The sequence below is a fragment of the Aspergillus neoniger genome (genome assembly GCF_003184625.1).
Source record: "Aspergillus neoniger CBS 115656 unplaced genomic scaffold BO87scaffold_14, whole genome shotgun sequence".
Taxonomy (NCBI): domain Eukaryota; kingdom Fungi; phylum Ascomycota; class Eurotiomycetes; order Eurotiales; family Aspergillaceae; genus Aspergillus; species Aspergillus neoniger.
The window spans coordinates 323,617-351,095 of NW_020291142.1; the positions used below are offsets into that span (position 1 = coordinate 323,617).

The 27,479-nt window shown below is 50.7% G+C and overlaps 11 protein-coding genes across 11 annotated transcripts; 8 read left to right on the forward strand and 3 right to left on the reverse strand.

The window, feature by feature from the left end:
* Positions 1 to 8: 8 nt before the first annotated feature.
* Positions 9 to 1,754, reverse strand: BO87DRAFT_376136 (DUF3431 domain-containing protein). The gene is made up of 3 exons (XM_025623219.1): positions 1,098 to 1,754; positions 454 to 1,023; positions 9 to 379 (listed from the first exon to the last, which is right to left on the reverse strand). The coding sequence occupies exons 1-3, from the start codon at positions 1,490 to 1,492 to the stop codon at positions 322 to 324; spliced, it is 1,023 nt and encodes a 340-aa protein (XP_025480266.1). The 5' UTR covers positions 1,493 to 1,754; the 3' UTR covers positions 9 to 321.
* A 3,869-nt stretch (positions 1,755 to 5,623) lies between these two features.
* Positions 5,624 to 7,020, forward strand: BO87DRAFT_43377 (Rab family GTPase). Its single transcript, XM_025627677.1, has 2 exons — positions 5,624 to 6,050; positions 6,105 to 7,020. Exons 1-2 carry the CDS (start codon positions 6,005 to 6,007, stop codon positions 6,938 to 6,940), a joined length of 882 nt encoding a protein of 293 aa, XP_025480267.1. The 5' UTR covers positions 5,624 to 6,004; the 3' UTR covers positions 6,941 to 7,020.
* A 992-nt stretch (positions 7,021 to 8,012) lies between these two features.
* BO87DRAFT_357857 (L-lactate dehydrogenase (cytochrome)) lies at positions 8,013 to 9,891 on the forward strand. The gene is made up of 3 exons (XM_025621434.1): positions 8,013 to 8,332; positions 8,387 to 8,700; positions 8,757 to 9,891. The coding sequence occupies exons 1-3, from the start codon at positions 8,224 to 8,226 to the stop codon at positions 9,834 to 9,836; spliced, it is 1,503 nt and encodes a 500-aa protein (XP_025480268.1). The 5' UTR covers positions 8,013 to 8,223; the 3' UTR covers positions 9,837 to 9,891.
* Positions 9,892 to 10,049: 158 nt separating this feature from the next.
* BO87DRAFT_333562 (metallophosphatase domain-containing protein) lies at positions 10,050 to 11,512 on the reverse strand. The gene has a single exon (XM_025620416.1). The coding sequence runs from the start codon at positions 11,387 to 11,389 to the stop codon at positions 10,241 to 10,243; it is 1,149 nt and encodes a 382-aa protein (XP_025480269.1). The 5' UTR covers positions 11,390 to 11,512; the 3' UTR covers positions 10,050 to 10,240.
* Positions 11,513 to 13,327: 1,815 nt separating this feature from the next.
* BO87DRAFT_43428 (serine/threonine-protein kinase) lies at positions 13,328 to 15,571 on the forward strand. Its single transcript, XM_025627708.1, has 3 exons — positions 13,328 to 14,542; positions 14,591 to 14,955; positions 15,006 to 15,571. The coding sequence occupies exons 1-3, from the start codon at positions 13,741 to 13,743 to the stop codon at positions 15,441 to 15,443; spliced, it is 1,605 nt and encodes a 534-aa protein (XP_025480270.1). The 5' UTR covers positions 13,328 to 13,740; the 3' UTR covers positions 15,444 to 15,571.
* Positions 15,572 to 15,906: 335 nt separating this feature from the next.
* BO87DRAFT_415560 (MGMT family protein) lies at positions 15,907 to 16,581 on the reverse strand (the record flags this gene model as incomplete). The annotated part of the gene is made up of 3 exons (XM_025626698.1): positions 16,402 to 16,581; positions 16,180 to 16,306; positions 15,907 to 16,093 (listed from the first exon to the last, which is right to left on the reverse strand). The coding sequence occupies exons 1-3, from the start codon at positions 16,514 to 16,516 to the stop codon at positions 15,907 to 15,909; spliced, it is 429 nt and encodes a 142-aa protein (XP_025480271.1). The 5' UTR covers positions 16,517 to 16,581.
* Positions 16,582 to 16,730: 149 nt separating this feature from the next.
* On the forward strand, positions 16,731 to 17,910 carry cwc26 (putative cell cycle control protein (Cwf26)). Its single transcript, XM_025623220.1, has one exon. The coding sequence runs from the start codon at positions 16,786 to 16,788 to the stop codon at positions 17,812 to 17,814; it is 1,029 nt and encodes a 342-aa protein (XP_025480272.1). The 5' UTR covers positions 16,731 to 16,785; the 3' UTR covers positions 17,815 to 17,910.
* Positions 17,911 to 19,548: 1,638 nt separating this feature from the next.
* On the forward strand, positions 19,549 to 20,832 carry BO87DRAFT_43477 (uncharacterized protein). The gene is made up of 2 exons (XM_025627729.1): positions 19,549 to 20,187; positions 20,235 to 20,832. The coding sequence occupies exons 1-2, from the start codon at positions 20,012 to 20,014 to the stop codon at positions 20,611 to 20,613; spliced, it is 555 nt and encodes a 184-aa protein (XP_025480273.1). The 5' UTR covers positions 19,549 to 20,011; the 3' UTR covers positions 20,614 to 20,832.
* A 363-nt stretch (positions 20,833 to 21,195) lies between these two features.
* BO87DRAFT_333572 (putative nuclear envelope protein Brr6) lies at positions 21,196 to 23,106 on the forward strand. Its single transcript, XM_025620417.1, has 3 exons — positions 21,196 to 21,617; positions 21,687 to 22,588; positions 22,633 to 23,106. Exons 1-3 carry the CDS (start codon positions 21,503 to 21,505, stop codon positions 22,963 to 22,965), a joined length of 1,350 nt encoding a protein of 449 aa, XP_025480274.1. The 5' UTR covers positions 21,196 to 21,502; the 3' UTR covers positions 22,966 to 23,106.
* Positions 23,107 to 23,237: 131 nt separating this feature from the next.
* Positions 23,238 to 25,262, forward strand: BO87DRAFT_376143 (trehalose-6-phosphate synthase). Its single transcript, XM_025623221.1, has 4 exons — positions 23,238 to 23,793; positions 23,872 to 24,232; positions 24,285 to 24,661; positions 24,709 to 25,262. The coding sequence occupies exons 1-4, from the start codon at positions 23,517 to 23,519 to the stop codon at positions 25,110 to 25,112; spliced, it is 1,419 nt and encodes a 472-aa protein (XP_025480275.1). The 5' UTR covers positions 23,238 to 23,516; the 3' UTR covers positions 25,113 to 25,262.
* Positions 25,263 to 26,348: 1,086 nt separating this feature from the next.
* BO87DRAFT_357875 (cutinase family protein) lies at positions 26,349 to 27,328 on the forward strand (the record flags this gene model as incomplete). Its single annotated transcript, XM_025621435.1, has 3 exons — positions 26,349 to 26,543; positions 26,665 to 26,882; positions 26,965 to 27,328. 3 exons carry the CDS (start codon positions 26,349 to 26,351, stop codon positions 27,326 to 27,328), a joined length of 777 nt encoding a protein of 258 aa, XP_025480276.1.
* Between the last annotated feature and the right edge of the window lie 151 nt (positions 27,329 to 27,479).

Genomic DNA, 27,479 nt, shown 5'->3' on the forward strand with positions numbered 1-27,479 from the left:
AATATACCCTACGATCCAGACACAATGAATCAAAAGAAAGATGATAATAATCCCACATAATGTATATTGCTCAACGAGACGACTTTTTCAACCAAGAAATTCCCAATCATGTACAAGCTAACACCTCGAGACCAGAAAAAAAGCAAGTTAAGCAAAGCATAACAACCAAAGTTACGCACGTGAGTCGTCAGATCCGGAGCCAAAAAAAAAAATGGAAATCGAAATAGAAGAGGGAAAAAAAAAATTAAAATGTAGAAAGGAAAATAAATCCCGCAAAGCCATGAGAAACAAGAGGGGTATTCTTTACAGTTCAGACGGAAATCACCAGAAATAAGGATTGCCGTAGACGTCTTGGTAGCATTGATAGGCGTCGGGGCAGCTGGTTATTTGTTAGTTTTGGGCTTTCTCCAATAGTCTTAGAATAGGGAAGGGGCTTGGGGGAAGGGGACGTACTAGACCGGATCCTTCCCAAAAATAATATGCCATGTATACTCCATCACATGGGCACTCAGATCATCCGACAAGCCCGTATTCAACACCCAGTCGTAGAACCATGTGTATTGCTCCAATGGCCGCTTGAGGACCTGTTCCCTCGACACAGCGAATTGCGAGCAGCACGCCACTCCAACCACTTCCGGTACGTCGGTGTTGTTGAACAGTTCCGCCCACGCCTGCGCGTACACGCGCTCCGCCGTCTTTCCGAATTGCGGGGGGTCTCGGAAGGGGCGAATCTCATCGGGACAGCCGGGCGTCTGCTGGCACCGGAGGTTGACGTAGCCGTTTCGTTGGACGAAGTCGGTCTGTAAGGCTCGGATGGAATCCACATTGCTGTATGCCATGGTGTCGGTGTGCCAAGCTCCGGGCCAGCCGTCTTTGTGGCTGTGGATGAAGACGATCGTGCTGGGGAGGTCGTCGTAGTGGTCCACGATGTATTGTAGGTAGGCGAGGGATTCGCGACCTTTGTTCTTGGGGGTGTGTCGGGATGCTGTTACGTCGTCGACGGTATAAATGACGTTGCGCCATCTGGTAATTCAGATGCTTTGGTTAGAGATTTGGTTTAATTTCAAGAGAGGGTGGAGGTTCAGGAGAATACGTACTCTGCTAGATCATTGCTCACCCAGCTGGTGTCCTCGGTGGACAATTTTGCCATGACGATAACGCGATCATTCGGGACGATAATGGGAGTGGTTTCGTAGAGCGGCCGGGAGACGGCCGAATCGTCGGAGGACCCTTTGGTTTTGCCATTGCTGTTGCTCTTGTCGTTGCCGGTAAGAATTGGTTTCGAGTTCTTCGGAGTCGACACCCCGTCGTTGCCACTGTTCACATTGTTGCTGCTGCTGCTGCCATCCGCTGCAGATTCGGCGGAGAAGGAGCTGAAACTCCAGCCGGACTGAACGCGCGCATCATCCTGAACGAGATCGAGGTGGCGTTTAATGAGGATGATGGCGAGGATGATAAGTGCAGCCGCACCAATCCGGTAGGATAGTCTCATTTCATAACGCGCCTGCGAAAAGCCCAGGCTGAGACTACCGAATGGGATTGGAAGGGAGGAAAGGAAGGGGGAGAGAGAGGGAGAAGGAGGAGAAAAGCGAAAGCGAGAGAGAGCGAGAGAAGGAGAAACAGGCAACGTGGGAAGAAAGATCCGACGAAGGGGTTTAGTGTTTAGGTTGGTTTGGTGAAATTAACCAGACGACGACGGGATTGTTACCAGGTACGGGGTTATGGGAAGTACAGGAAAGAACAGCCGAACGATGGAAAATTGAAATGCAAATAATTTCATAAACTCTGAATTAACGGGCAGCGACTTTGCTGACGCTGACGGACGCCCGCCCGCTGGAGGCTTATCTCCCTGGGGGGGGCGCTTGGCGCCGATTGGTGGGTTTCCGGGCGGGATCATCAGAAATTCTTACCATTTACTTGAATTACCGGTGATATTTTACTTACATACGGTATGTGAACAAGGCTTGTTACTTACATGGTAGCCTAAATAGCAGGCAGGCAGTTAGACTAGTACTTCTTCCTACTCGGGGATATGAACCGCGAGATTAATATGGAGTCGGGTAAAACAATAATCCCAAAAGTGTTTCAGACCTGTCGGTATAAATAGTCTCGGTCATCATTCTAGACTCGGGCGCGAAGGATCAAGCTTTGTCGAGGATGGAGTAGTGTCTAAATAGTAATTGTTCTCGCCCTCGTCCTATTTTAAACCATAGTATGAAGGAAGCAGATGAAAACATCAGCCTCTTGCTAGTTTCAGATGTTTACTTAAGAGTACAAAGTATAATACCGTCCCTGATTCAGATGGACTCCTCGCATGGATTTTCCATTATCTTCGCTAAAGGTTCCGCTTGAATTTTTTTTTCCTTTCCTTTTCTCTCCTCTCCCCATCCACTGCCGATCCCCCCCAGCAGAAAAATAATCCGTCGGGCTCCGTGCGACAATCACATTATCGCCAGGGTCCAGGGGATACTAACCAACTCTCCATGCATTAGACCGGTCGCAAAGACAGCAAAGTTTCTCCGTGAAGAATACTACCATAACCCCCGCCTCCAATGAGGATCATCTCTGTCACATCCAGTGAAATTCATCCTGGTCCGGCAACTTGCGCTGTCAGAAACATTGTGACAGTGGCAGTGGCAGGCAAGTCCGATCCCATCCCGTCTCTAATCGGGTTACGATCCACAGCCACCGAGTCTATCTCAAACGTCCCACCACTCGGGCCAGTCCTACTGGCCAGCTGGCTTCTCCCGGCTGAACCCTGAATATCCACCCGTCAGCAGGGCTGTGTTGCTGCCGTTTTCGCTGTTTTTACCTTGTAATTTACAATGTGATTACCAGAGAAAGCTGTGCAAAGCAGTGTTGAAACTGACCATCTCACTAATTAAAGTAGGTGTATGACTGACATCATGGTAGATGTCTATATTACCCTACAACCAAAGAAATCCAAATCAAAGGTCTATGTCTGAACTCATAACAAAACAATGAGTGGGTTTTGTTGTCTTTGTCGTTGCCGACAATATTGCCATACAGGGCAAGGATCTGAATATGCCAAGCAACCAAGCATCGACCAGCTGCAGGGTCAATTCATTGACGAGCAATCAATTACCCCACTGTCTTTTATTTTCTTTTCTTTTACCATATGCCATTGCTCATGACTGAGGGATGATGAATATCGCATTGGGCTGTTCTGATTGCGCCTCAGGCAATTACAACTCAGAGGACAACCCCAGATTCGAAAACCACCCTTTCCGCCCGAAGGAATGCATGCAAATGATCTATCACTTACGGCGTAGTAGCGAAGAGCTTAACCTAGAAGCTTACTGACGTACGTAACTCAGCACCTAGCTGTCTCAGCACATAAGCGTATCAATCAATCAATCAGATTCAATTTTCCCCCCACATGATCCCTGTCAATCCGTCTATTCGTCCATGCAGCAGTGGACGGAATTATGTCTGCAGAATTGTCCACTATATCTACCGTGGCCTATAACATGGAAAAATATTAAACTGTGCTAGTATGCGAGCGTCTATACGAGCGTCTATCTACACACGAGCAGGATAAGACACCCCTCTCAGGTTTGTGTAGAATCAACGCAGTAGCCAATTTCGAAATACTAAGAAATCACTTCGCATTGTTGACAATCATCCCCTAGAGCTATGTTCAATCAGGCCGGGTACAGCCGTAGTACTTATGGTTTGTGGTACATACTATTGTCGCGTGGTGACACTGCTTATCGTGCGATTATTTACCCCGACCATGAGCATGTGATGTTATTCAGTATGACAACGTCCATGCTTTTTGATTTATGAGTATTTAGCTTTCGAGCTCATTCAGTTAATTTATTGTCTTTATATATAACTGGAAGAGAATATTAGTAGTAAGTAATAGCGGGACTGGAACAAATTAATGTCAATTGTATGGAATTCAGCCAGAACACATTGTGGTTCTACTTAGCTGGGCAACATGATAACTAAATGTATTGTGAGGGATACATTTTCCGCATTGGAGCGGCATTATTGGCTCCGTCTCAACATGGAGCAACTGGAATATCTTTATTATCGGTCTCTTACGATTATTAAATACTCACTACCCTTTCAATCCAACATGAATCAACTAAGAAAAGCCATCGGATTATTCTTCTAGAGAGATTGTCTTGGCGCTAGTATCCCTGGGTTGTTAACAATGCATGCGGGGATCAATTCTCCTACACTATATAAGCCTCGGTCGTTTCATTGTCCATGGTCTTAAATGGAATTGCAAAAGCCCGATACTAGCCAATTAATGATCGGCCCAATGGAGATACTTACAGAACTAGATGCGCGATCCTATGCATCAGTCGGGTCAACTGAGCTTAACTGCCATTTGGCTTTGTTTTGCGAGAGGTGGGTCCTAGGTCAGCGAGGTATTGAGGTTGCCTAATATAGGAATTTAACGAGCCATAAAGCGATTCAGAACATACTCAAATAGTACTCTATCTATGCTCGGAGTTAAGAATGGAAGTGTTTTTTACATTACATAGATACAGTAAGTACTCTATACAGTAGTGCTGTTGATTTTGTGAGCTTTTCCGGTCAGGCAATATTAGTATCAAAGCACACCTTATGGCACCACTCTTCTTTCGTCACAACACAACAATATACGGAGCTGAATACTAGCTGAGGACATATAGCTCATTTATTTTATAGTAACAGATGTTATGTTTGTTTTGTAAATACTTTGTCAGGTATCAAGATACTTAACGCCATCTTATGTATTAATCCGAGTACTGGCGACCAGAACTCACAAGCCTGAGGTTTCTATACTATATCCTTGTGTCGATTTTCTATATTACCCGGCAAGTGAAATAATCTCAAAGCAAAGGACTCCATATGCTTATGATATTATTCGGTATTTCATTGCCCCGCCCGATGTTTCCATCCAGACTGATGTTAGCAGTGCATGTAAGAAATATCCAGCATGCGACAGACAAATCGACCAAGTTCATTTGCTGCCATTCAATTTATTCAATCAAATGTAATCCATATGAAGCGGAACCATCGCACGGGGTCCATCTGGATATTGCGAGTTGCAAGGTGCCGCCCGTCAGCGGAGGTCCAAGTGCACGGTCGCTGATTACTTAGGCAGGACGAACTAAAGAGATACTGAAGCCACCATTGTGCACTATCAATGCTTTAGGGACGGTGGTACCATCCAGTGGCCTGTGCCCTGAACAGACCCAGACTCTTGGGACTTGCGGCTGAAAGGAAAATATATTGCGTCGGTGGACAGAAGACCTGCTTCAACCCAACCTGTCATAACTTCCCAGGCAATGCATGGCTGACACCTTGACAGCCGGGGTTGCCGTGAGAGAGCACGAACACGAGATACAAAGTACTACTAAGTGCTATAAGATTTTCAGCCTGTTGATAGAGTCTGTGGCTGAAACAATGGGGCTAGTCCAGCAAGCACGTAAGGGGCCAAGAAGGATCATGCTAAATGCTTCAGCTGGGGCTGAATCATTCTTCATCGGTGACTGATTTGATTCCTCCTTCATCTTCTTCCATCCCCTCTACCTGTCCTTGTTCTCCTCACTAGCCCTCAAAGACTTTTCACTCGACAAACAAATAAGACGAACACCTGATCGGGTGGAGGTTCGTAAGTGATCGGCTGATCCGCGCACTGCCCTGTCATGCCGGCTTGAATCCATCGCTTTGGCTGGATGGCTGTGGTTAACTTGTTTCTTCCTTGAGCCTCGTTCCCGCGCCCTCCCTTTTCTTGTTTTCGCTCTTTCAACGCTGCCCTTCTCTCTCTCTCTCTCTCTCCCTTTTTCCCTTCCTTCCCTCTTGTCTTTCTCCCCACGTCCCCAACCCTTCCCTCGCCTTTGTTCTAAACCTTTCTTTCCTTTTGTTCACCCAGTCCCGTCCCCAACGCCTCCTGAATTCCTCATCCGTCCGAGCGATAATTTATCCGCTGGAACATGCAAATCCAGCTCTCCGGGTACCCCACCTTAGCCTCTACCCCGCCATGAGCTCTTCTCTCGAGGCTAAAATTGTTGTCCTCGGCGCCCAAGGTCAGTTTCTCCCTCCTCTCTCCTCTCAGACTCCACCCGACTAACTCCGTCCAGGCGTCGGCAAAACCTCGCTTGTCGATCGCTATGTCAAGAACGATTTCAACCCTTCCGCTACAGCCTCGACTGTGGGCGCCTCCTTTGTGACCAAACGCGTTCTCGACAGCGCCTCCGATACCATCGTTCGACTCCAGATCTGGGACACAGCCGGCCAGGAACGTTTCCGCAGCATCTCTCGCCTCTACTACCGCGGCGCCAATGCCTGCCTTCTCTGTTACGACATCACCGACGAGCAAAGTTTCCAAGAAATGACCGGCTGGCTCGCGGAATTGAAGAAAATCCTTGTCGAAGACGACCCCATTGTGATTCACGTTGTCGGAACAAAGACCGATATTGTTACCCTTGATCCCTCTCGGCGAAAAGTCCCCTTCGAACGCACAATCGCCTACGTCGCCGAGCAGCTCTACCCAACACAAGCATCCACGCCGCCCGCGACGGCCGGCTTGGGTGGGCACTCATCGAGCACACTCGCAGGCGTTGATAGCAAGCGCAGTAGTGCGTTCTGGGGCCAGGATATCGGGTGGGATTGTTGCCATGAGATTAGCGCCAAGGATGGTGAGGGTATCGAGGAGGTATTTCGTGTCATAACGCGGAAGCTGGTCGAGCAGCGCAATAAACGGGAAGCGGGAACAAGTTCATCACAGCGATCTTCGACAGTGTTTGATGGGACAACATCCTCCCTGGCCCCTGGAAATACCGATGGAAATGGGAGCTTCCGCCTGGGGTACGGGGACAAACGCCGCAGCTGGTTGGGATTTCCGCCCAGTAGTGTTGGGGATGAATTAGAAGATATTGTGGAGGGTCCTAAGCGCAAAGGAGGACAGTGTTGCTGAGCTACCATCTCCTGCTGGTTCTGATGATGTGATGACGATGAATGTTTCGGTCTCTTATTTGTTCTGCATTTGACTTCCACGATGATGACTGACTGACTGCATTATGAAGCTTGGCGGCGTTGTTTGCTTGCATTGTGCGTTTTTTTGCTGCTATTTTTTTCATGCTTGGCATTTATGCTGGGCATTTGCATGGGTTGTGTGCATGTGACTTGGATGATTGCAGCGTGTTGAGCATCGCTTGGTTGTTCTTTGATTGATTCTGGATGATAAAAGGTGCTGGCACCCTCCGTTTGTATTTGAAATTTGGCTGGCGAGATATAGTAGATGGCATGATGGTTGATACTTAACATGGACGAATTTAGTGCAATTATGTGATTTATCTACATTTTGGTGACTGGTGTACAATGAAGGGCTCCTAACAAGAGATAAGTCCCAACAGGATGAACATGATGCTGTATGCATGCAGCCAGCAAAGTACCCAGTTGTCCACATGCAATTCTCAGCTAATGGTTCAGGTTGCCGTACTATCTAATCATAATGTTATATGCGTGACCGTTGTACAATCTTGTCCTGCCTGAAGGTCCTCTTTGAATATTAATATATTAAGGTCCAGATAAGCGCGATTTGAACTAATATTCTGAACGCCATCAAGATCATCGTATTATTAATGCTGTAAATACTAGTAGCAGAAGCCGCCGTTGCCTCTAAACTGCGCTAGGCTCGATTCCCTAGGTTGTGCATATCTTGCACTCGAGCGTCATGTCTGACCAACATATCACCCTGATCGAACAAATCGCTCACACGCAAACCAAAAATTGATTGATTCATACGGTTCGTCAAAATCTCCGAACTGCCGACATGATGGCCAGCGTAGATAAAGGTTGCCAAACAGCCGAGGTGGTCCCTGACCGAAAGCAGTCGGCCGAGAAAAAGCGCGCAGTCACCCGAAGCAAAGGGATTGAATGGTTCTGGTTCCCCCCGCCTTCTTGAGCTTAACGCGATCGACCAACGACCGCCTGCCGATTTTCTGTGCCCGCCGCTCCATAGGCTTTCGCTCCCCATTAACCCGAGGTCTGGTTTGGTTGCATTTCCAACAATTAATTCATCTTTCCTCCTACTCTCTCTCTCTCTCTCTTGCTTTCTCGGGCGATACGTCTTTTCCTTCATATACATCTCCGATCTCCTCTCCTTCTTCCGTGCAGTTCTTGTTTTCACCCTTTCTCTCCTCCTCTTCTCAATCTTCTGCCTCTCCGATCACCTCCATCCCACCCTACCACGCCACTATGAGTAAAGGCAAGCTCACAGGCGCTGCTGTCGCCGAACACAACTCCAAGGACTCGTGCTGGGTCATTGTCCATGGAAAGGCCTACGATGTGACCGAATTTCTTCCAGGTATGTATATAGTCCTCACTACTACTATATATTTCTGTTACTGACATCATCCAGAGCACCCGGGTGGCCAAAAGATCATCCTCAAGTATGCCGGCAAGGATGCGACCGAGGAGTTTGACCCCATCCACCCGCCCGACACCCTCGACAAATACCTCGATTCTTCCAAGCATCTCGGTGAAGTTGACATGACCACCGTTGAACAAGAGGAGAAGACTGCCGATCCCGAGGAAGAGGCGCGCCAGGAGCGCATCAAGTGCATGCCTTCCTTGGCGGCTTGCTACAACCTGATGGACTTCGAGACCGTTGCCCGCAGCGTGATGAAGAAGACCGCATGGGCCTACTACTCCAGCGGTGCAGACGACGAAATTGTAGGTCATGTCTCATTCGTTCTCCATCAGCATATGCTAACCACAAGCCTATCCAGACTATGCGGGAAAACCACTCTGCCTTCCACAAGATTTGGTTCCGCCCCCGAGTTCTCGTTGACGTCGAGCACGTCGATTTCTCCACAACCATGCTCGGCACCAAGGTATCAGTGCCTTTCTACGTGACCGCAACCGCCCTCGGAAAGCTGGGCAACCCAGAGGGTGAAGTCGTCCTCACCCGTGCCGCACACTCCCACGATGTCATTCAGATGATTCCCACATTGGCCTCCTGCTCCTTCGACGAGATCGTCGATGCCCGCCAGGGCGACCAGGTCCAATGGCTCCAGCTCTACGTGAACAAGGACCGCAGCATCACCAAGCGCATTGTCCAGCACGCCGAAGCCCGCGGGTGCAAGGGTCTCTTCATCACCGTCGATGCTCCCCAACTCGGCCGTCGTGAGAAGGACATGCGCTCCAAGTTCTCCGACGTCGGCTCCAACGTGCAGGCCAGCGGCGGTAGCTCCGTCGACCGCTCCCAGGGCGCCGCCCGCGCCATCTCCTCCTTCATCGACCCCGCTCTGTCCTGGAAGGACATCCCCTGGTTCCAATCCATCACGAAGATGCCCATCCTCCTCAAGGGTGTCCAGTGCGTCGAGGACGTCCTCCGCGCCGTCGAGATGGGCGTGCAGGGTGTCGTCCTCTCCAACCACGGCGGTCGCCAGCTCGAGTTTGCCCGCTCCGCCATCGAAGTCCTCGCCGAGGTCATGCCCATCCTCCGCGAGCGTGGCTGGGAGAACAAGATCGAGATCTACATCGACGGCGGGATCCGTCGTGCCACCGACATGCTGAAGGCCCTCTGCCTCGGCGCCAAGGGCGTGGGTATCGGCCGTCCCTTCCTGTACGCCATGTCGGCGTACGGCCAGCCCGGCGTGGAACGCGCCATGCAGCTCCTCAAGGACGAGATGGAGATGAACATGCGTCTGATCGGCGCCACCAAGATCGACGAATTGAACCCGAGTCTGATTGACGTGCGGGGCCTGGTGGGCGGTCATCATGCCACTGTGCCGTCGGATACTCTCACCTCGGGTGCTTATGATCCTCTCCAGGCGCCTCGGTTCAGCGAGAAGGCGAAGCTGTGATTTTTGAATAGAGCATTTGTGTTTTCGAGTTTTTTTTTTTTTTTTTTTTTTTTTTCATTGCAGATTTGATACATATACATCACTGCATTTTGTGTATATACTATATACCCCCCGTTTTAGCCTATAAACAAGACTGTACATTTTTGGGTTTGTTTACATATGGAAATCATAGTAGTATTCGTATTCATGAACCCAGCATCTTGGAATGAATCTCTTAAGTTGGCCGAGCCTAATCCGGCAATTATTTACAATACCATCCCCTGCAACCCTCATCAGTCACTGCAACCACATACCCCATCCCATCCCCTCTGAACTCTCCCTTATATACAAAGAAAACGATATGGAAAATAATACCATATCCCATTACCCACCAAACCACTCAAACCAGTGATAGACCAACCAACCTACAAAACCACAACCTGCGGCTTATTCCTCAACACCCCAGAATCCCTATACATACACGCAGCATTAACCACCCACCCCGCATCCCTATTCTCCCCACCCCAGACCCTGGCCCAAACCACCCCCAAAACACCATACATCACCACTCTTGCCGAATCCACCAAGCCCGAGAGATCGAACAGATCCCGGAGGAACCCGAACAGGGAGCTGAACCTCGACAGACGGGCGCGGGATTTCCTCGACGCGCAGAGTCGCTCCCACGCGCGCTGGGCCTCATCGTAGAAGACGCGCTCGATGCCGTACGCGGCGTGCACGTGGCCGAAGACGTGCAGGGCGGGGCGTACGCGCCAAAGCTCGGAGAGGAGGAAGGGGCAGCCGGCGGAGTAGACGGGGGAGAGGTCGAGGCGTGATTGTGGGGGTGTATGGGTGACGAGGATGTCGGTGGAGAGAGGGATGGTGTTGGACCAGGCGTCGTGGTGTGGGGGGTAGGTGAAGGCGTGTTCGGGGCCGAAGGGCACGATGGCGGGGATTTGGGGCGCGCCGTAGATGGTTAGGGTGCGGGGGCGGAGGGGGGTGGTGCTTGTTATGCTTGAGGTAGAGGTGGTAGGTGGGAAGGTGAGGGTGATGGAGGAGTGTTGGAGGTAGTGGATGTCGTCGTTGTCGCCCCAGTCGATGCGGGGATGAGGGTCGTCAGTTAGGTAGTCGTCTAGGGAGCGGAGGGAGGCAGTTGAAGAGGAGATGGTGGCGTATGTGGAGGAGGAGGAGGAGGTGTTTTGAGGTGAGGCATCGTTGCGGTCTTCGGGGAGACGCGATCGCGGGTCGAAGTAGCTGTCGTGGTTGCCGCAGATGACGACTTTATGCGGGTGAGGCAGACTGCGCAGCCAGTTCACGGCGGCTTGAATTTCGCGGGCGCTGCCATCGTTGCAGAGGTCGCCGGCGTGGATGAGGAGGTCGCCGTCGGGGATGTCGGGGTATTCGAGGGTGTGGGTGTCGGAGATGCAGACGACGCGGATGGGACGGGCGTTTGGGGGTGGGAGGTGAGGAGGACCGCGGAGGTGGTTGAGGAGTTGATGGAGAGGATAGATGAGAGTTGCTAGAGGTGATGAGAGGAAGTAGTCGGGGAAAGGACGGCGATGGAAGGGAGTGGACATGGTGGAGTTGTTTTGATATTAGGAGGGAGGAGAGAGGGAGGAGTATAGGTGAAGGAGGAGAGGAGAGAGGAATAGTATGTGGTTATTCCATAGTAGTAGTACTAGTAGTAGTGGTGGTGGTTGTTGGCATTCAGGTTCAGGTGATTGAAGCAGCTTAACGTGGATTCATGCGCTGCTGGGCGGAGGTGGGGAGTTGCCGGCACCAATCAGAAGCATTTGCACTGGTACAGCCAATTTGCGTGGGATCGATTGGGTGGTGGTGGGTGTTTCCAGGTACAAGTTACGAAGTAATGTAATGGGATGGTTCCTGCAATAGTATCGTTTAATAATAATGTCTTGTCTTATCGAATTTCCTACAAGAAATATGGAGTAAGATATGGTTCCAATGGTGACGCGTTATCAGTGTCTCAGACGGTAAGTAGTATACAAGTCTTAGTCTCGTTTTGTAGTACCACAGGGAGGATGTTATTATGGATGTTTCCTGAATCAGTTTCAGTCCATCGAGTCGGATGGTTTGAAAGTCAGGCGCAAGGGGACATCACGTGCACGATGGAGGGGGAACAGAAAAAGACAGAGCCAGCAAAATGAATCATCGACTCCGCAAAAGAAAGCTGGACAAGACGGACACTAAGCAAGTAGTCTCGCATCTTCCTGTCTTTCCTCCTCCGGGACTCGGCTGGAGCAAGGCGATCGGACGCTTATCCACTGGGCCGTGAAAGTGACATCAAGTCTAGATCCTGTGTCCCACTCCAGTCAGTCAGAGAGGATTGATTGATTGATTGATTGTACTTTGCCTCTCGCTCGTGTCTCATGCCGGTCGCTATCCCTTCCCAGCATCGGTAAATTCCCCCAGACTGCTGCTCCACGTTTTTCCCTCGATCGCATCCATGCCACGCGCATACTATTTCATATTTGACAGTGTCATAAGGTGCCTGAATCCATGTAGGACGAAGTGCGGGTTATAGTAGTAGTAGTGTCTTGTCTCTGTTTCCGTACCCGTTTATTACACCGTAGCCCTGGCTGGGGGATGTAGACGGACAATGAAACCTCTCCTCCTTGCCCTCCATCCATCTATCCCTCGGACGACACTGTTTTGTCCCTTTCAACGGTTCAAGTCCATTGTTCAGCCCAAAGAGCATCTCTCCGAAAAGCATGAGGTCCCCCAACGTTGACCGATGTATATGCTTGAGCCTGAAGACTTTACTCAGGCCCAACCGGGTGAATCGATCCATAGCCCATTCATGATTTGCCACATGCGTGGGTGGTCAACAACTAACTCTTCTTCGTCTTCTTCTTCTTCTCTTCATCTACGCTTGCGGACATTCCTTGTCGATCTCCATCATCGATCTTTCACGTCCCTTCTATCCATTCCTGTGGTCCTTTCCTCTTCCCCCCTTTGGACTTCCAACTGGGTGAAATTCAAGGGCTGTGAGATTTACCGGATCTACGAGTAGTGATCAGCCCCTCGTTGCATTGCTCCTCCTGCTCCGTCCATCGTGTTCAATCGCCCCGTCTATATCGTTTGCGTCATCCGCCCAGCCCCAGTCATCTGCACTGGTTTCATAGTAGTATTAGGCTTTGATTTCCATGTTCTGGAGTCCATGTTGGCCATTCTTTGAAATTACTCGATTGTGAACACCACCACCATCCTCCCGGTGCACAATCTCCTATACTCTTATCCCCGATTCCCCTCCTCAGGTAAGTGAGTGTCTGCTGCTTCTGGCATTGGCGTTTTTGTGGGCGCTGCTGAACCCAAACCAACCCCTCAGATTCGCACAACCAAAAGCCGGCCAAACCAAACCAAGTCCAGCGCCAACCCGCCTTCTCCTCCGCTGTCGCCGCCGCCGGCCACCACCACCACCACCACCACCACCAACTGCATTTACTTACTCCAGCTGAATCCTGTCGCTACGAGACGCCCGCCATCCACTCCTTCTGCTCTGCATCTCCCTTTTTTGACCACCCCAACTTACTTTCCGATCCGATCGGTCGCAATTCTTTGGCATCATGGATGGGGTTGATATCACCAAGGCCGTTCTCAATAAAGGGAAGCAAATGGCGAGTAGTGTCGCTGCCTCCGCTACCAATGGCAATGGCGGTAAGAAGAGAAGAAAAGGGACCGACTTAAAGCCGATCGTCACCAACGAAGCCGCCACGCTTGGAGTCGACCCAGCGACCACCACCAGCACCACCACCACATCCTCCACCACTACTGAGGGGTATGGCTTTTACCCTTTCTTTCTTTTTCTAGATTCCTTTTCCCTGCTTGCCCGTGTTTTCTTTGCTCCCTTCCTCCCGCCTTTCTCTTTCTTTTGGTTTTCCCCGCCACATCCTGATTCTTTCTAACCGCCATGAGTGGCAGGGTTCCCGCATACGGCGTCCCACCATCGCGCTCGTCCTCTTCATCCTCTGGCGAAGAACTCGAGACCACCGCCGAGGAAGAGGACTCGGAAGACTACTGCAAGGGTGGTTACCACCCGGTCTCCGTCGGTGAAACCTACAACAATGGTCGATATGTGGTCGTGCGCAAGCTAGGGTGGGGTCACTTTTCGACTGTCTGGTTGTCCCGCGATACCACAACTGGGAAGCATGTCGCCCTCAAGGTCGTCCGTTCCGCTGCCCACTACACCGAAACCGCCATCGATGAAATCAAGCTGTTGAACCGCATCGTCCAAGCCAAACCCTCTCACCCCGGTCGCAAACATGTCGTCAGTCTGCTGGACTCGTTTGAGCACAAGGGCCCCAACGGGGTCCACGTGTGTATGGTGTTTGAAGTGCTGGGAGAAAATTTGCTCGGGTTGATCAAGCGATGGAACCACCGCGGTATCCCCATGGCCTTGGTGAAACAGATCACAAAACAAGTGCTGCTTGGATTGGACTACCTTCATCGGGAGTGTGGTATCATCCACACGGATCTGAAGCCGGAGAACGTGCTGATCGAGATCGGCGACGTGGAGCAGATCGTGAAGACATACGTCAAGGAAGAGGCGAAGAAGGAGCAGAAGGAAGACAATCGCAATGGTCGGCGACGGCGCCGGACCCTGATCACTGGGAGTCAACCGCTGCCGAGTCCGCTCAATACCAGCTTCGACTTTAAGCACAGTTCGCAAAACTCCCACAGCAGTCTTAGTCAGATGGTCAGCGAGTCGTCTGGTATGTACCGTCGCCTCATCATTGCTACCAAATTGCTGACTGGTCTAGTGACTCCCAATGCAGAAAGTACATCGATGAAGGAGATGCTCGGAATCAAGGACGATGATGAGAAGCAGAAGCAACGGGAAAAGACTGCGTATGTTATCTTCTCTTGCCTGAGGGATATGGCTAATGATTACAGTGATTTGCTGGAACGGGAGGTATCGGGCATTTCGCTCGACAAGTCTCAGTCGAGCGAAGAGCAAGAGCCGGAATGTGATATAATCTCCGTGAAAATCGCCGATTTGGGCAATGCCTGCTGGGTCGGCCATCATTTCACCAACGACATCCAAACGCGACAGTACCGTTCGCCCGAAGTTATCCTGGGCTCGAAATGGGGCGCGAGCACAGATATTTGGAGTATGGCTTGCATGGTATGTCCGATAGACCCGTCAGTCGACTAGAATCTAACCAATTCCTGCAGGTATTCGAACTCATCACGGGCGATTATCTTTTCGATCCGCAATCAGGTACCAAGTATGGTAAAGACGACGATCATATCGCGCAGATCATTGAGCTTCTGGGACCGTTCCCGAAGTCTCTCTGTCTCTCGGGCAAGTGGTCGCAGGAGATTTTCAACCGCAAAGGCGAACTGCGCAACATCCACCGGTTACGCCACTGGGCCCTGCCGGATGTGCTGCGGGAGAAGTATCATTTCTCGGTCGAGGAAAGCATGCGCATCAGCGAGTTCCTGCTGCCAATGCTCGAAGTGTCCCCGGAGCGGCGCGCCAATGCCGGCGGCATGGCATCCCACGAATGGATGCGGGATACACCCGGTATGGACGGGATTGATCTGGGCATAACGCCCGGCAGCCGCGGCGAGGGCATTGACGGATGGGCGATGGAAGTGAAACGGAGATAAACAAAAGTACATTTAGGCATGAGGACTCCTGACCACAAGCGTCAGCCGAGTCGGGTGACGAGTTTCCTTGTTTCTGTTACCGTGCGGCGGACCTCTTTATACTCTACTACCATTTCTTTTTGGCTGCGTTGGCCCGTTCACTGGATGTTTATGATTGCCTTGAACATGATGCTTGCATGCGCACTGCCCTCCCCGACCCCTTTCTTTTCCTTCTGTCCGATTTCTCTCTCAACTTTCCACTTATAGAGTCGCGAGCTTACCATCCTATCCTACTTATTTCCTTGTCCGTGTCTGGTGCCATGTTTGATACATGCTCCCACTGCTGATCTGATGGGGGGAAGCATGGGCCGAAAATGGGATCTATCCGAGGGGAACTGTAGATACTGTGTGCATGAATGGGATTCATTGTTCTACTGATATTATACCATCGGAATAGTCAACTTCGTAGCCACACTAACTTCTATTATCGATCTATACCCTCCTCCCCATCATCATGATGATCACCATCATCACTATCCTCACTAGGCAAAACATCCGGAAACCACCCATACCGTCCAAAATCCACATACCACTCCCCCATACTATCCTCCTCCACCTCCACCCCTTCCCCCCGTAACGCTTCCGCCTGTCGCTCCGCACTCCCTGGTTCCCTGCAGTACAGTACACATATCAGCATCGCCACCACCCCTGCTCCCAAAAAATGTCAAAGAATAAGAAGAATAAGGGTACGACAAACCGATGCGAAATCATCCCCCTTGCATTAATAACCCTCTGCCAGGGCACATTCCCCGAATGGAAGTAGTTGTCTGTTTCTGCGGCGGGGAGATGTTTCAGGCTGATTCCTACTTGGCGGGGGCGTTTTGCTAATCCCATTGTCATTATCATATCGTTGATATGTAGGGTTACTGAATGGTGGGATGGGGATGTGGGATTGAAAGGTGGGTATGGGGGTACATACGATATCCTAATAACGTCGCGATATGGCCGTATGTTGTTACTCTTCCGCGAGGAATCTCTTGTACGGCGGAGTAGACGGCGTTGATGAAGTGGTCGGCTTCGTCGGTGCGGGGCATTTTGCTATTTCATTTCTTTATATTATGGGGTATATAGGTATGGTGTGTATGTATATAGGTATGAAGTGAGAGTGGATGTAGACGGTATATGTTACTGCCTAAGGCATAAACTACATCACTGGGGTAAGTAGCTTAACCCGGAAAATCCCTCGTCCGATTATCAGATACAGATGTGCTCTCCAGCCGACTCTTCACTTACATACTACTACACTACTTCCTCACTTACCTACCTACCTACCACCCACCCAAATTTACATACATACTACAAAATGTCCTCCCTAGCAGAATACCTCGCGAAAAACTACCTAAACGCGGACCCCGCGCCCGACCGTCCTAAAAAGAAACGCAAGAAGAACAGCTCCAAAACCACCGACTCCACACCCACCGGACTCATCATCGCCGACGACGACCCGCCTGATCTCCGCTCCGCGGGCAACAATCTCCTTAATGATGACGAGGACGCGCCGTCAATAGTCAGTGGTGCTCGGACGGGCGAGTTCCGACGGAAGAAGACCTCCGGGTGGAAGACTCTTACGCCGGGTACGGAGCAAGACGCGGCGGATAAGATATTAGCGGATGCGATAGCGGAGAGGGAGGAACGGCGGCGTGAACAAGGGGGTGGTGATGAGGGGGATGATGATGCGCCGGTTGTGGAGGGAATGGAGGAAGATGATGCTGATGAAGGAGGGGTGAAGATGGAGTCCGGGGCGCGGGCGGGATTACAGACGGCGGCGCAGACGGCGGCGATGGTCGCTGCGCAGGAGAGGAAGAAGAAGGCGGACGCGGCGAAGTATAAGGAGTCAGCGTTGGGGGAGAAAGCGCAGGAGACGATTTATCGTGATGCGAGTGGACGGATTATTAATGTGGCGTTGAAGAGGGCGGAGGCGAGACGGGCGGAGGAGGAGAAGAAGGCTAAGGAGGAGGAGGCCAAGGAGGCGCTGATGGGTGATGTGCAGAGGAGGGAGAGGGAGGAGAGGAAGCAGCAGTTGAGGGATGTGAGGGCTATGCCGTTGGCGAGGACGGCGGAGGATGAAGAGCTGAATGATGAGTTGAAGGGGAAGTTGAGGTGGAATGATCCGGCGGCGCAGTTCTTGACTAGTGTTAAGGAGGGAGGGACGAGTCGGACGGGCAAGCCGTTGTATAAGGGGGGGTTTGCGCCGAATCGGTATGGTATTCGTCCTGGACATCGGTGGGATGGGGTGGATCGGGGAAATGGGTTTGAGAAGGAGTGGTTCTTGGCTAGGAATCGGAAGGGGAGGTTGGAGGCGCTGGATTATCAGTGGCAGATGGATGAGTAGTTATTTGTATTATGGTATGGTGGTGCTTTGTATTTTGGGACTGGCATCTGGTGCTGGACGCTGGATGGATAGTAATATGGATTGCATGCATGGTGGTGTTCTGCTGGAAAATTACATGGTTTCGTTCACTATGATTGATATCTACGGTACTTCGTGTAGAAGCTTGATTTCGATTCATGTCTGAAGTAATTGTGCTTGGTGTGTACTAAAAGATGAAAGTTGAAAAGACGTGATCTGACGATATACCTCGGCTATATTGGTGCTTTACTCTGTAAGCCTACCTAGCCGCCCCTAATGCATGTTGAGATTATCAGGAAGATAGCCCAGCCAATAACTGCGAGAGTATGAATCATAATGATACTGCCTCAACTTGCAGTTTGTCCAACATAACACTGGATTATGACACATGCCAAGTGACTTTTATAAGACCATCAATCCACAAGGCTGTGGACTACTAGGAAAGCATAGTATTCCTTGGTAGGTTACTTTGGTGTGTCTGTCTGCGGTAGGTAAGTGTCATAGAAGTCGGGGAATGTTTTGGGATCTGCTCTAGACGCCATGGTATGACTCAATTTGTTACTGCCAGGCTGAGAGTGGGGTAGTGGCAGTCTAGATCTCGAGGCTGTGTCTCATATTGAGTATGCCTTAGCAGGATGGTATTACGACATCTACTACGTACTCTGTAGAGGTGCATTATCACCTGTAGACAGTTGCCAGTATTATGCATAGCATAGACGGAAGTTGAATACTGGCACAAAGGAGATAATTACCTAACACAATGCACAATAATCATCACGCTCAACAATACGAGCCAAGCCAACTACTAGTATTCCTTTTGTACATCCGTCTAATCAGTCCATCAGCAAGCAAACAACATTCCAGCTGATGTCACAATCTTATTGACTAAGCTGCATACATCACATTACATCCATCGCAAGTGACTGGCGCAGCCATCAAGTCAGCTGCCCGCCCTAACTACGGTCAGATCGCAGATGGCTTCGGAGCATGGGATCACCCGCTCAGCAGGACAAGCCCAGCGATAACAGGAACGTCACGGGTAACCACGAGCAGAGGCGATTGGCAGATGCAGGGTTTGATTTACGGCGGCATTTTCCTTGTCCCAGACAGAGACTCCGATCCAGAGGAACCGATCCATTCAGCATGCAATCAATTACCGTGCCATCCTTGACAAGTGACGTTCCAGATCGACCACAACGTGCCTGAGGCAGTGGATCACATCTCATGCAGTTGGCCCTATTGTTGGAGGGATCTTCCTTTCCCATTCAGCCTTGGAAAATGAATCAACCGGCAAGTTCCAACTTTCCCAGAGGCTGGAATTCTGGTATCGTGCGCGTTTAACCTCGGGAATCAACTGAACTAGTCTACTTAGTGAGAAAGCAGAGTGAGGGGGCGCTAAACCGTGGGTCGAGAAGTGGCGCTCGGGGGATCGGCAGCAGCAGCAGCAGCAGCAACGATAACAATCCAGGGGGGAATAGTCTAGTAACTGCCGCGCCGGATTGATAGCTGATTTCCCACCCCCTCCGATAGTAGAGATAGTCTTTCTTCCTTGGATTAGTTAATAGCTAGTAGGCCACAGGTTACAGGCTACGATGACGATAGATGATTCCCAACAGATGACCTGCCATAATCAGCATCGCCTCGCGCGGACCCCGTGCTGCCTATTTAGTCTTCCCCCCTCGGAGCGCGTGCGGTTGGAGATAGTAGTAGTTATATCTTCCCCTGGATGACGAGCTCACCCCCAAGGTGTCACTTTGTTGCCTCTTTTCTGTCCTCTTCTCGACTTACTCAGAGAAGGGTCTCCTTGTTAGATCTCTTCATTACTCATTCCACATCGTTGTGAGCAGTCTACTGTGCATATTTGCCGCTCGACATCCTCGGGTCGTCAATGACTGGAAGCCTAGCCGGGGCCTCTTTATGACTCAGACCAAAGACGCCCTGTAACCTCTCTTGTTTATTGTTTATCGGAGATTTTTGGTTCGCGGGCCTGCCTTAGTATTCAGTCTTTTGTCCACCGCTCTCGCCTCAATTTCCTGGCTTTATATTCTCCTGTTCCAGACATCCCTCAATAACAGAGGCAAGCGCCACCCATCACCCCGAGTGTTGTTTACCTATCTCCTGTATATATCTGAGACTATCTTCTCCCGCATCCGTCGACACCAAACCGTCCTCTCCAGTCATGTCTGACTCCTTGCTTGATATCCGTCGTGCTGGCGTTGAGGCCAAAAGGGCTCACGACCACAAGGCCAAGTGGGCGTACGGCAGCCGTTCTACCCTGCCTCGTTATAGCCAAGCTGTCCACTCTCATGTCTTGCACAAGGCTAGGCGAAGGTTGCCAGCTACTCATTACACAACGTATGTTTCCGTGCCTGACAACTAGAAATGTCGCTGACAGCCGCTAGCTTGACACGCCAGATGCGGTTCCAGCGAAAGGCTGAAACCAACCATCATCTCAGCGACGCCAAGATCGCCCTGCGTGCTGATGTTAGGGAGGCTCTCGACAGTGGAACGTCGGATTCTTCCAGCGATGATATTGATGACCCTGCCGCGGCGGAGAAGATTATCGATGATGCTGAGGGGAAGGATACGCTGCGTGACTATGATGTGGCGGGCCAGACTATACTCTCTGATGCTGTGAGCAAGGCTGTCGAGAAGTTCGAAACGAAGGAGACAGAGCGGATTGTCAAGGAGTACGAGATGATCTCTTATGAGGGTGAGACAGCCCTGGGCTACATGGCTGACGACGATGACTTTGAGCTGGTCGATCGGATCAAGCTATGACACGTCTGTTGCTTCCTCTTCTCATTTTGTGCTTTTGGCGTCGATATCCCTAACCACGGTCCTTGATTCTGGCGTTGGACACAGACTGATCACTGATTCATTTTGACATTTCTGCATGTTGTACATCACTTCGCGCTTGCTTCCAGTCACTCGTTCTGTTGTGATCGACACGCGGAGGAAGTCCGGGGTTGCTTGTCCTCTTTCCGTTTCTCAGCGTTCATTAATGATCCCCACTGTAGTATTGCTTAGACCTCATATACTATCCCAGCAATGGAATCATGTTTATCATGACAGAAACAACATTTCATGAACACTTTTCAAAGGAAGAGGGGGTAGTCTGGTGGGGAATAAAAGGTTAAGCGGGCGCGACCGACGAGTCGCAACGGGAGTCCGGGGTGATGGCCCCCCGCAAATGCCATGCCATTGTGCTAATTGGATTAGTCCCTTAATTGTGCTGTTCGAATGGGAGTAGCCAGCCATTCACTCGATTGGCGATCATAATTACTGACTGTCAGGCTATTAATAGGACAACTGCGACCGTGAGGTGCATCCAGGCGATTGCTGCACGTCACAGTCCAGCACTGTCTGCAGCCGCATGCAATTAAATAACACTTGGATATCAACTTCATTACATTAAGCCCACTTTAAATAAACTACTATAAAACAAAAGGGAGATCGTGTATATCACTGCGACTGCCACGGGTGGCATTTGTGACTCCAGTCGTTGCTCGGCGGCGAGTCTGGATTGTTTACCAAAACAAAAAAGACAGGAATCGGAAAAGTCCGCATCTCCGATCTTCCTTCTCATCACCCTTCATTGTCGTCACAACCACTTCATATCCACCAACCATCTTCATTCTTCATTCACTTCGTCGTCCCCATCCTCAAGATGGATAAACGAACGGCGGAGAGTCCGATGGACTTTGAATGGCAGACAAGGGCCCCAGGAGATGTGACCTCGCCCTTTTACCAGCTCAGCATGCAGCATGACAATCAGAAGAAACGTGGGTCTTGGATGCAGCTCTCTTGGAGACAAACATTTGTTTTTTGGCGCCTAACCAGCTCCTCCACAGGCCCTCATAGCATTTTCGATTCTCCAGAGAAGAAAACGATGCCCGCTCTGCGAGAGCCCAACTCTCAGCCCTTCCTCTTCTCCCAGACCAAGACGCAGCAACCCCCCGCGACTCCGAAGCCGTTCTTTAACCAGTCAGCATTTATGACGCCTCGCAAATTCGATGTCGACTTCTCGTCCGGTGCTGAGAACATGTCGTCCCCCGAACACGCAGACAACGAAGATACCCCCGAGCAACCGAAAGCCCATCGGAACTCGCTGTTCAGCATGTACGGACGGTTTGCGCCGAGCCCTGGTCGCGGCGAGATACCCCGCGTGAGCCACTACTCCAACGCGTTGGCACGACGGGTGCAGAAGAGACGGCGGAGGGACAAGGCGCTGGATCTACAACTACGAAGGGACAGTGACGATGAGAGTGACCGACCAAGCAGCAGTGAGCTCAAGCCAACCAAGCAAAGACAGAAGCCGGGACCAGGCCAGCCGGAGACGACTCAAACGGGATCACGTCTGACTTCATTCTCAGATTTCTTTGCTCTGCTGGAAGCACATCCGAATGTCCCTAGCATTCTTTCTTGGTGGGCGCAGTTGGTGGTGAACCTGTCGTTGTTCTCGCTTGCGGTATATGTGGTCTTTGGGTTCGTGTCAGCGATCCGGGCAGAATTCGAGCAGGCGGCTGAGGAGGTGTCGGATACGATCCTGGCTGAAATGGCGGCATGCGCTAAGAGCTACGTCGACAATCGATGCGCAGGAGGGGATAGACTGCCGGCCTTGGAAAGCGTGTGTGAAAACTGGGAGCGATGCATGAACCGGGATCCGGCCAAGGTCGGGCGGGCTAAGGTGTCGGCGCATACGATGGCTGTAATCATCAACAGCTTTATCGACCCTATCAGCTGGAAGGCGATTGTAGGTTTACCCTCCCCAAAGCAAGTTATCGGCTAATATTTTAGATGTTTTTCCTCGCTACGATATCGACCGTCACCGTTGTCAGCAACTGGTCCTTCCGTTCCTTCAGAAACCGCCTCAACCAACACGATTACTCTGCGCCCCCTAGCTATTCTCGACAGTCGTCTGCACACCCGTCGCTTGCGCCGCCTCAATACCCCTACCAACATAACTCGATTGGATACATGGGAGCGCCGAATCAGGGGGCTACTGGGTTCGAGAAGCCGGATGCGCCGCTCATGCTGGAGCAGGCCACAACCAAAGACTTTGTGTCTGAGCGGACCCGCGATCGGGAATCTCGTATGCGTACGCCGAGTCCATCCAAGCGGATGAGGTAGGCATATACTACACTTTGTGGCATCAGCGGGAGACGGAGTTGCACAGGCACTGCATTGGGCGGACGAAAAGACTGGACTGGAGTTGATTGGATTTTACTGTTCGTGTATATACGTAATAACATTGACCATGCTGTCACCTACTGGCTGTAATCCCCATTTTATTATACTATGTTTTATAGGGTCAGATGACCAACAATGACGTCGGCCACGGCTGGATGATCACCAGCCACCGCGTCGGCCCAGCTTGACACATCCAACATAACCAGGCAAGATCGCAACACCGTTGCATTAGCAGCGGAGATCAGTCCACGGTCCAGACATGAAATACCGGGTGCCCCTCCAGGGGGTGAAATAAGGCATTCATTTGACTCTTTGGGTGCCCCTTCTGCCACCCGTGCGGGCCTGAGTCGTGCCCTCATGCTGACGTATTGCTATTCCGTCGGAAGATATTATAGAAATGCATCGCGCCTTGCTCAGCGCAACATGAAGCTCTAAACATTGCAATTGAATTTCTCCATTGATCGCGTTGATTCACTACCAGTCAGCCCAGTATGACGAAGCGCAACCTCATCGTCGTTTCGAACCGTCTCCCTCTGTCGCTGAAAAAGGTCGACGGGGGATACGAATCCTCCCTTTCCAGTGGAGGTCTAGTCACATCCCTATCAGGATTGACTAAAACAACTGCCTTCAGCTGGTTCGGATGGCCAGGCATCGACGTGACCGATGAAACGGAACAGGGACAAATCCGCCAGAGCTTGGATGAGCATAACGCTGTGCCGATTTTCTTGGATAATGAGTTGGCGAATAATCACTATAATAACTTCTCTAGTGCGTACCACCCAGTTTCTTACATCTCACCTAAGATCAATGAGTAAGGGTATGCTAATATTTCTTTCTCTGGTTTAGATGCCATCCTCTGGCCTATCCTGCACTACCAATCCGGCATCAACTTCGAAGACGGTCCCTGGGAAGCATACCAACGAGTGAATGAGATCTTTGCTGATACGATCGCCGACGCAGCCAAGCCGGGGTCGTTGATTTGGGTGCATGATTACCATCTTATGCTGCTGCCGCGGCTGTTGAGGGATCGTCTGGCGGGGAAGAATTGCGCGATTGGGTTCTCGCTGCATACGCCGTTCCCGGCGGGGGACTTTTGGCGGGGTCTGCCGGTGCAGAAGGAGTTGTTGAGGGGGTTGCTGGCGAGTGATGTTATTGGGTTTCATACGGATGAGTATAAGAGGAATTTTGTGCTTTGTGCGGAGACTCTGTAGGTTGTATTCCTCTTATGGGTATGGGGATGTGCTGACAAATTGTATTAGGGCCGATGCGAAGGTAAAAGAGTCAGGGGCGCTGGAGTATGAGGGTCATGAGGTGGTTGCGGAGAAGTTCATCGTCGGCATCGACCCGCAGAAGTTTACGGATGCGCTGGAGAATGAGGAAGTGCAAAATCGCATAAGGGAGTTGCAGCGCAGGTATTCGGGGATGAAGGTTATTGTTGGGGTGGATCGGCTGGATTATATCAAGGGGCTTGACCAGAAGTTGAAGGGCTATGATGCTTTCTTGGATCAGTATCCGGAGCTGAGCAATAAGGTGGTGCTTATTCAGGTGGCGGTGCCTAGTCGGGAGGATGTGAAGGAGTATCAAGACTTGGAGACAGAGTTGAGTACGATGGCTGGGAGGATTAACGGCAAGCATTGTGAGTACCCCATGCTTTGATGTTATCTACTGGTGCTGACGATGTAGCTACCGCCGATGGCTGTCCACTGATCTACATGCACCGGTCCGTCAACTTCAGCGAACTGACGGCGTTGTACTCGGTTGCCGACGCCTGCTTACTGACCTCGACGCGGGATGGGATGAACCTTGTTTCGTTCGAGTACGTTGCATGCCAGGCGCAGCGACATGGAGTGCTCCTGCTATCCGAGTTTGCCGGCGCGGCGTCTTTTATGAAGGAGGGATGTCTTACTTTCCATCCGGCGAATATGTCAGAGATGGTTGATGCGATTCACCAAGCGGTCACGATGAGTGACGAGGATCGCAAGTGTCGGTATGAAACGTTGCGGCACTTTATCGAGACGAACACTAGTGCGAAATGGGGCGAGTCTTTCATCGAGACATTGACCAAGCATGTGGACGGCGGGAATTGAGCCTGACACAGATGGTGTCAGAGACAGACCGTTGAAATGCACACGGCACGTTGAGGACCTTCCGGGATATCCAGATAATGGCAGGACTAGAAGATAATTAATGTGTAGTGGATAGCACAAGATCAGAAATTGAGAAGACGATAGACCGGCATGTTTCAATTAACCTAAGTCGTAGACATTCGACGTGATCACGATCATGATTCCAATTGATTGATGGACAGTTAATCCTAGTGAAGTCCTCTCCACCCGAAACCAAATATTGATCCTTTCGGAAGAAAAAGACGGCATTCCAGAAGAACCTTTTCCTAGATAACAACCACAACCACAAACAGTCAGACAGTCAACAATTCCGTCCCTGACGATCCCCTCATCCAACCTCGGCAAAGACGCTCGACCCAAAAACCAGATCAAACCGACAAGCTTTTCCACCCAACTAAAACGAAACAACGGTTGTGTTGATCGTGAACGTGGGTGCCTAGTCTATACCATTGACAAGAATACGAGGGTTAAGATAGAAATTGAGTTTACGGTGGAAAAGCCACCCGCTACAGGTTGATTAACCCACATACCTGCCCAAGGCAGGCAACTAACCTGTAACAGGGCCCTGGACCCTGGATTGGATATCTAGTGGATGAACGGACACACGTCGGATGAACTCCGGAGGAACCCTAACGAATACAACAAATAATAGTGGGATCGAACCCTGGTTTGTTCTAGTTTTCCGCGGGACTATTCCCAGCGTAGAAAAGCGGCCGATCCCCTGAAACAGTTTTCCCACTGTTGAGCCCGGGGTATACTTGCTAGTTCGTTAGATAGTGGACTGTGTATAAGGGTCTACCACTACTAAGTACTAGTTTTGTTTCATCTCGACTCATTTTTGCGTCGGACCCTGTTTGCCCTGTCTTGCCCTACCTAACACAAGGTATACGGAGTATTCTGGAGGGAGGGAGACTAACCTCGGAATCTTCTTGTTTTCACTTAGTAGAACTTACTAGCAGTAGATGTAGTAGTTGATCCATTCTATGGATAGATGTATATAAGTATGTAGTAGATCCCCCAGACAGACTCAAACTCAGACTCGAGCAGCCAGTCCACTCACTCACTCACTCCCTCTTTCATTCTCACGCCTTCTTTACCACTATCCTAATTTCTATTCAACAAGTCTGCAGCGCAGCACACACACATTAATTCTTCTTCTTTCTTCTCAAAACAAAAAAGGAAATAAAATAAAATACAATGGCCCCCCTCAAATCCCTCCTCCTAACCGCCTCCCTAGCCAGCCTAGCCATCTCCACCCCACTAGCATCCGACCCTGCATCCCTCTACGCACGCCAATTCGGCACAGGCTCTACAGCCAACGAACTCGAGCAGGGAAGCTGCAAGGATGTGACGTTGATTTTTGCGAGAGGGTCGACTGAGTTGGGGAATATGGTATGTCCCAACCTTTTTCTACCCATATCCCAATTCCGGGGAAATACTACCTCCGATGATAAACAAAGAAAGGAAGAAGTTTTGAAGAAAGAGGCTAATATAAATAATAATAATGGTATAGGGCACCGTAATCGGCCCTCCCCTCTGCGACAGCCTAAAATCCAAACTCGGATCCGACAAAGTCGCCTGCCAGGGTGTCGGCGGACAATACAGCGCCGGACTGGTGCAGAATGCGCTACCCCAGAACACTGATCCGGGGAGTATCTCTGCCGCGAAGCAGATGTTCGAGGAGGCGAATTCGAAGTGTCCGAATACGAAGATTGTCGCGGGTGGTTATAGGTACCCCTTCCCCCTCCCCATTTAGATATCATTGCCTGCGGCACAATGCTAACATAATCCCCTTCGGGGATGGGATGTGTAGTCAAGGAAGCGCCGTAATCGACAACGCAGTCCAAGAACTCAGCACGACGGTCAAAGACCAAGTGAAGGGTGTGGTGCTCTTCGGGTTCACGAGAAACGTGCAAGACCATGGACAGATCCCTAACTACCCCAAGGATGATGTCAAGGTTTATTGTGCTGTGGGTGATCTCGTCTGTGATGATACGTTGATTGTTACCGCTATGCATTTGACGTATGGGTTGGATGCGGGTGATGCGGCGAGCTTTTTGGCGGAGAAGGTTCAGTCGTCGACGAGTACGAGTACTACTACTATTAGTTCTAGCTCGGATGCGGCGAGTAGTTCGTCGGCGGCGGGTGGGTTGGCGTCGTTTTTTGGGGGGCTTTAAGTGAGTGAGTTGATTTGGATAGGGTGAGATGAGCGGGGGTTTTGGGAGTGAGGTGGAGATACTGAGTATCCTATCTGGGTCAGTTGATGTTTGGTTAGTTGATACTATTGATTAGATGTACTTAGCTGGAATAAGATTTGGTATACACCAT

Excerpts from the sequence above, each read along its gene's own strand:
- cwc26 (XM_025623220.1), top strand. The coding sequence starts at position 16,786 with ATGTCCTCCCTAGCAGAATACCTCGCGAAAAACTACCTAAACGCGGAC.
- BO87DRAFT_333572 (XM_025620417.1), top strand. The coding sequence starts at position 21,503 with ATGGATAAACGAACGGCGGAGAGTCCGATGGACTTTGAATGGCAGACA. Across the intron at positions 21,618-21,686 it reads GCATGACAATCAGAAGAAAC|GCCCTCATAGCATTTTCGAT; the intron begins GTGGGTCTTGGA and ends GCTCCTCCACAG. Across the intron at positions 22,589-22,632 it reads CTATCAGCTGGAAGGCGATT|ATGTTTTTCCTCGCTACGAT; the intron begins GTAGGTTTACCC and ends CTAATATTTTAG.
- BO87DRAFT_43428 (XM_025627708.1), top strand. The coding sequence starts at position 13,741 with ATGAGTGGCAGGGTTCCCGCATACGGCGTCCCACCATCGCGCTCGTCC. Across the intron at positions 14,543-14,590 it reads GATGGTCAGCGAGTCGTCTG|TGACTCCCAATGCAGAAAGT; the intron begins GTATGTACCGTC and ends TGACTGGTCTAG. Across the intron at positions 14,956-15,005 it reads TTTGGAGTATGGCTTGCATG|GTATTCGAACTCATCACGGG; the intron begins GTATGTCCGATA and ends CAATTCCTGCAG.
- BO87DRAFT_376136 (XM_025623219.1), bottom strand. The coding sequence starts at position 1,492 with ATGAGACTATCCTACCGGATTGGTGCGGCTGCACTTATCATCCTCGCC. Across the intron at positions 1,024-1,097 it reads GTGAGCAATGATCTAGCAGA|ATGGCGCAACGTCATTTATA; the intron begins GTACGTATTCTC and ends CTGAATTACCAG. Across the intron at positions 380-453 it reads TTTGGGAAGGATCCGGTCTA|CTGCCCCGACGCCTATCAAT; the intron begins GTACGTCCCCTT and ends ACAAATAACCAG.
- BO87DRAFT_333562 (XM_025620416.1), bottom strand. The coding sequence starts at position 11,389 with ATGTCCACTCCCTTCCATCGCCGTCCTTTCCCCGACTACTTCCTCTCA.
- BO87DRAFT_43477 (XM_025627729.1), top strand. The coding sequence starts at position 20,012 with ATGTCTGACTCCTTGCTTGATATCCGTCGTGCTGGCGTTGAGGCCAAA. Across the intron at positions 20,188-20,234 it reads CCAGCTACTCATTACACAAC|CTTGACACGCCAGATGCGGT; the intron begins GTATGTTTCCGT and ends GACAGCCGCTAG.
- BO87DRAFT_43377 (XM_025627677.1), top strand. The coding sequence starts at position 6,005 with ATGAGCTCTTCTCTCGAGGCTAAAATTGTTGTCCTCGGCGCCCAAG. Across the intron at positions 6,051-6,104 it reads TGTTGTCCTCGGCGCCCAAG|GCGTCGGCAAAACCTCGCTT; the intron begins GTCAGTTTCTCC and ends AACTCCGTCCAG.
- BO87DRAFT_376143 (XM_025623221.1), top strand. The coding sequence starts at position 23,517 with ATGACGAAGCGCAACCTCATCGTCGTTTCGAACCGTCTCCCTCTGTCG. Across the intron at positions 23,794-23,871 it reads TCACTATAATAACTTCTCTA|ATGCCATCCTCTGGCCTATC; the intron begins GTGCGTACCACC and ends TCTCTGGTTTAG. Across the intron at positions 24,662-24,708 it reads GAGGATTAACGGCAAGCATT|CTACCGCCGATGGCTGTCCA; the intron begins GTGAGTACCCCA and ends CTGACGATGTAG.
- BO87DRAFT_357857 (XM_025621434.1), top strand. The coding sequence starts at position 8,224 with ATGAGTAAAGGCAAGCTCACAGGCGCTGCTGTCGCCGAACACAACTCC. Across the intron at positions 8,333-8,386 it reads TGTGACCGAATTTCTTCCAG|AGCACCCGGGTGGCCAAAAG; the intron begins GTATGTATATAG and ends GACATCATCCAG. Across the intron at positions 8,701-8,756 it reads GCGGTGCAGACGACGAAATT|ACTATGCGGGAAAACCACTC; the intron begins GTAGGTCATGTC and ends AAGCCTATCCAG.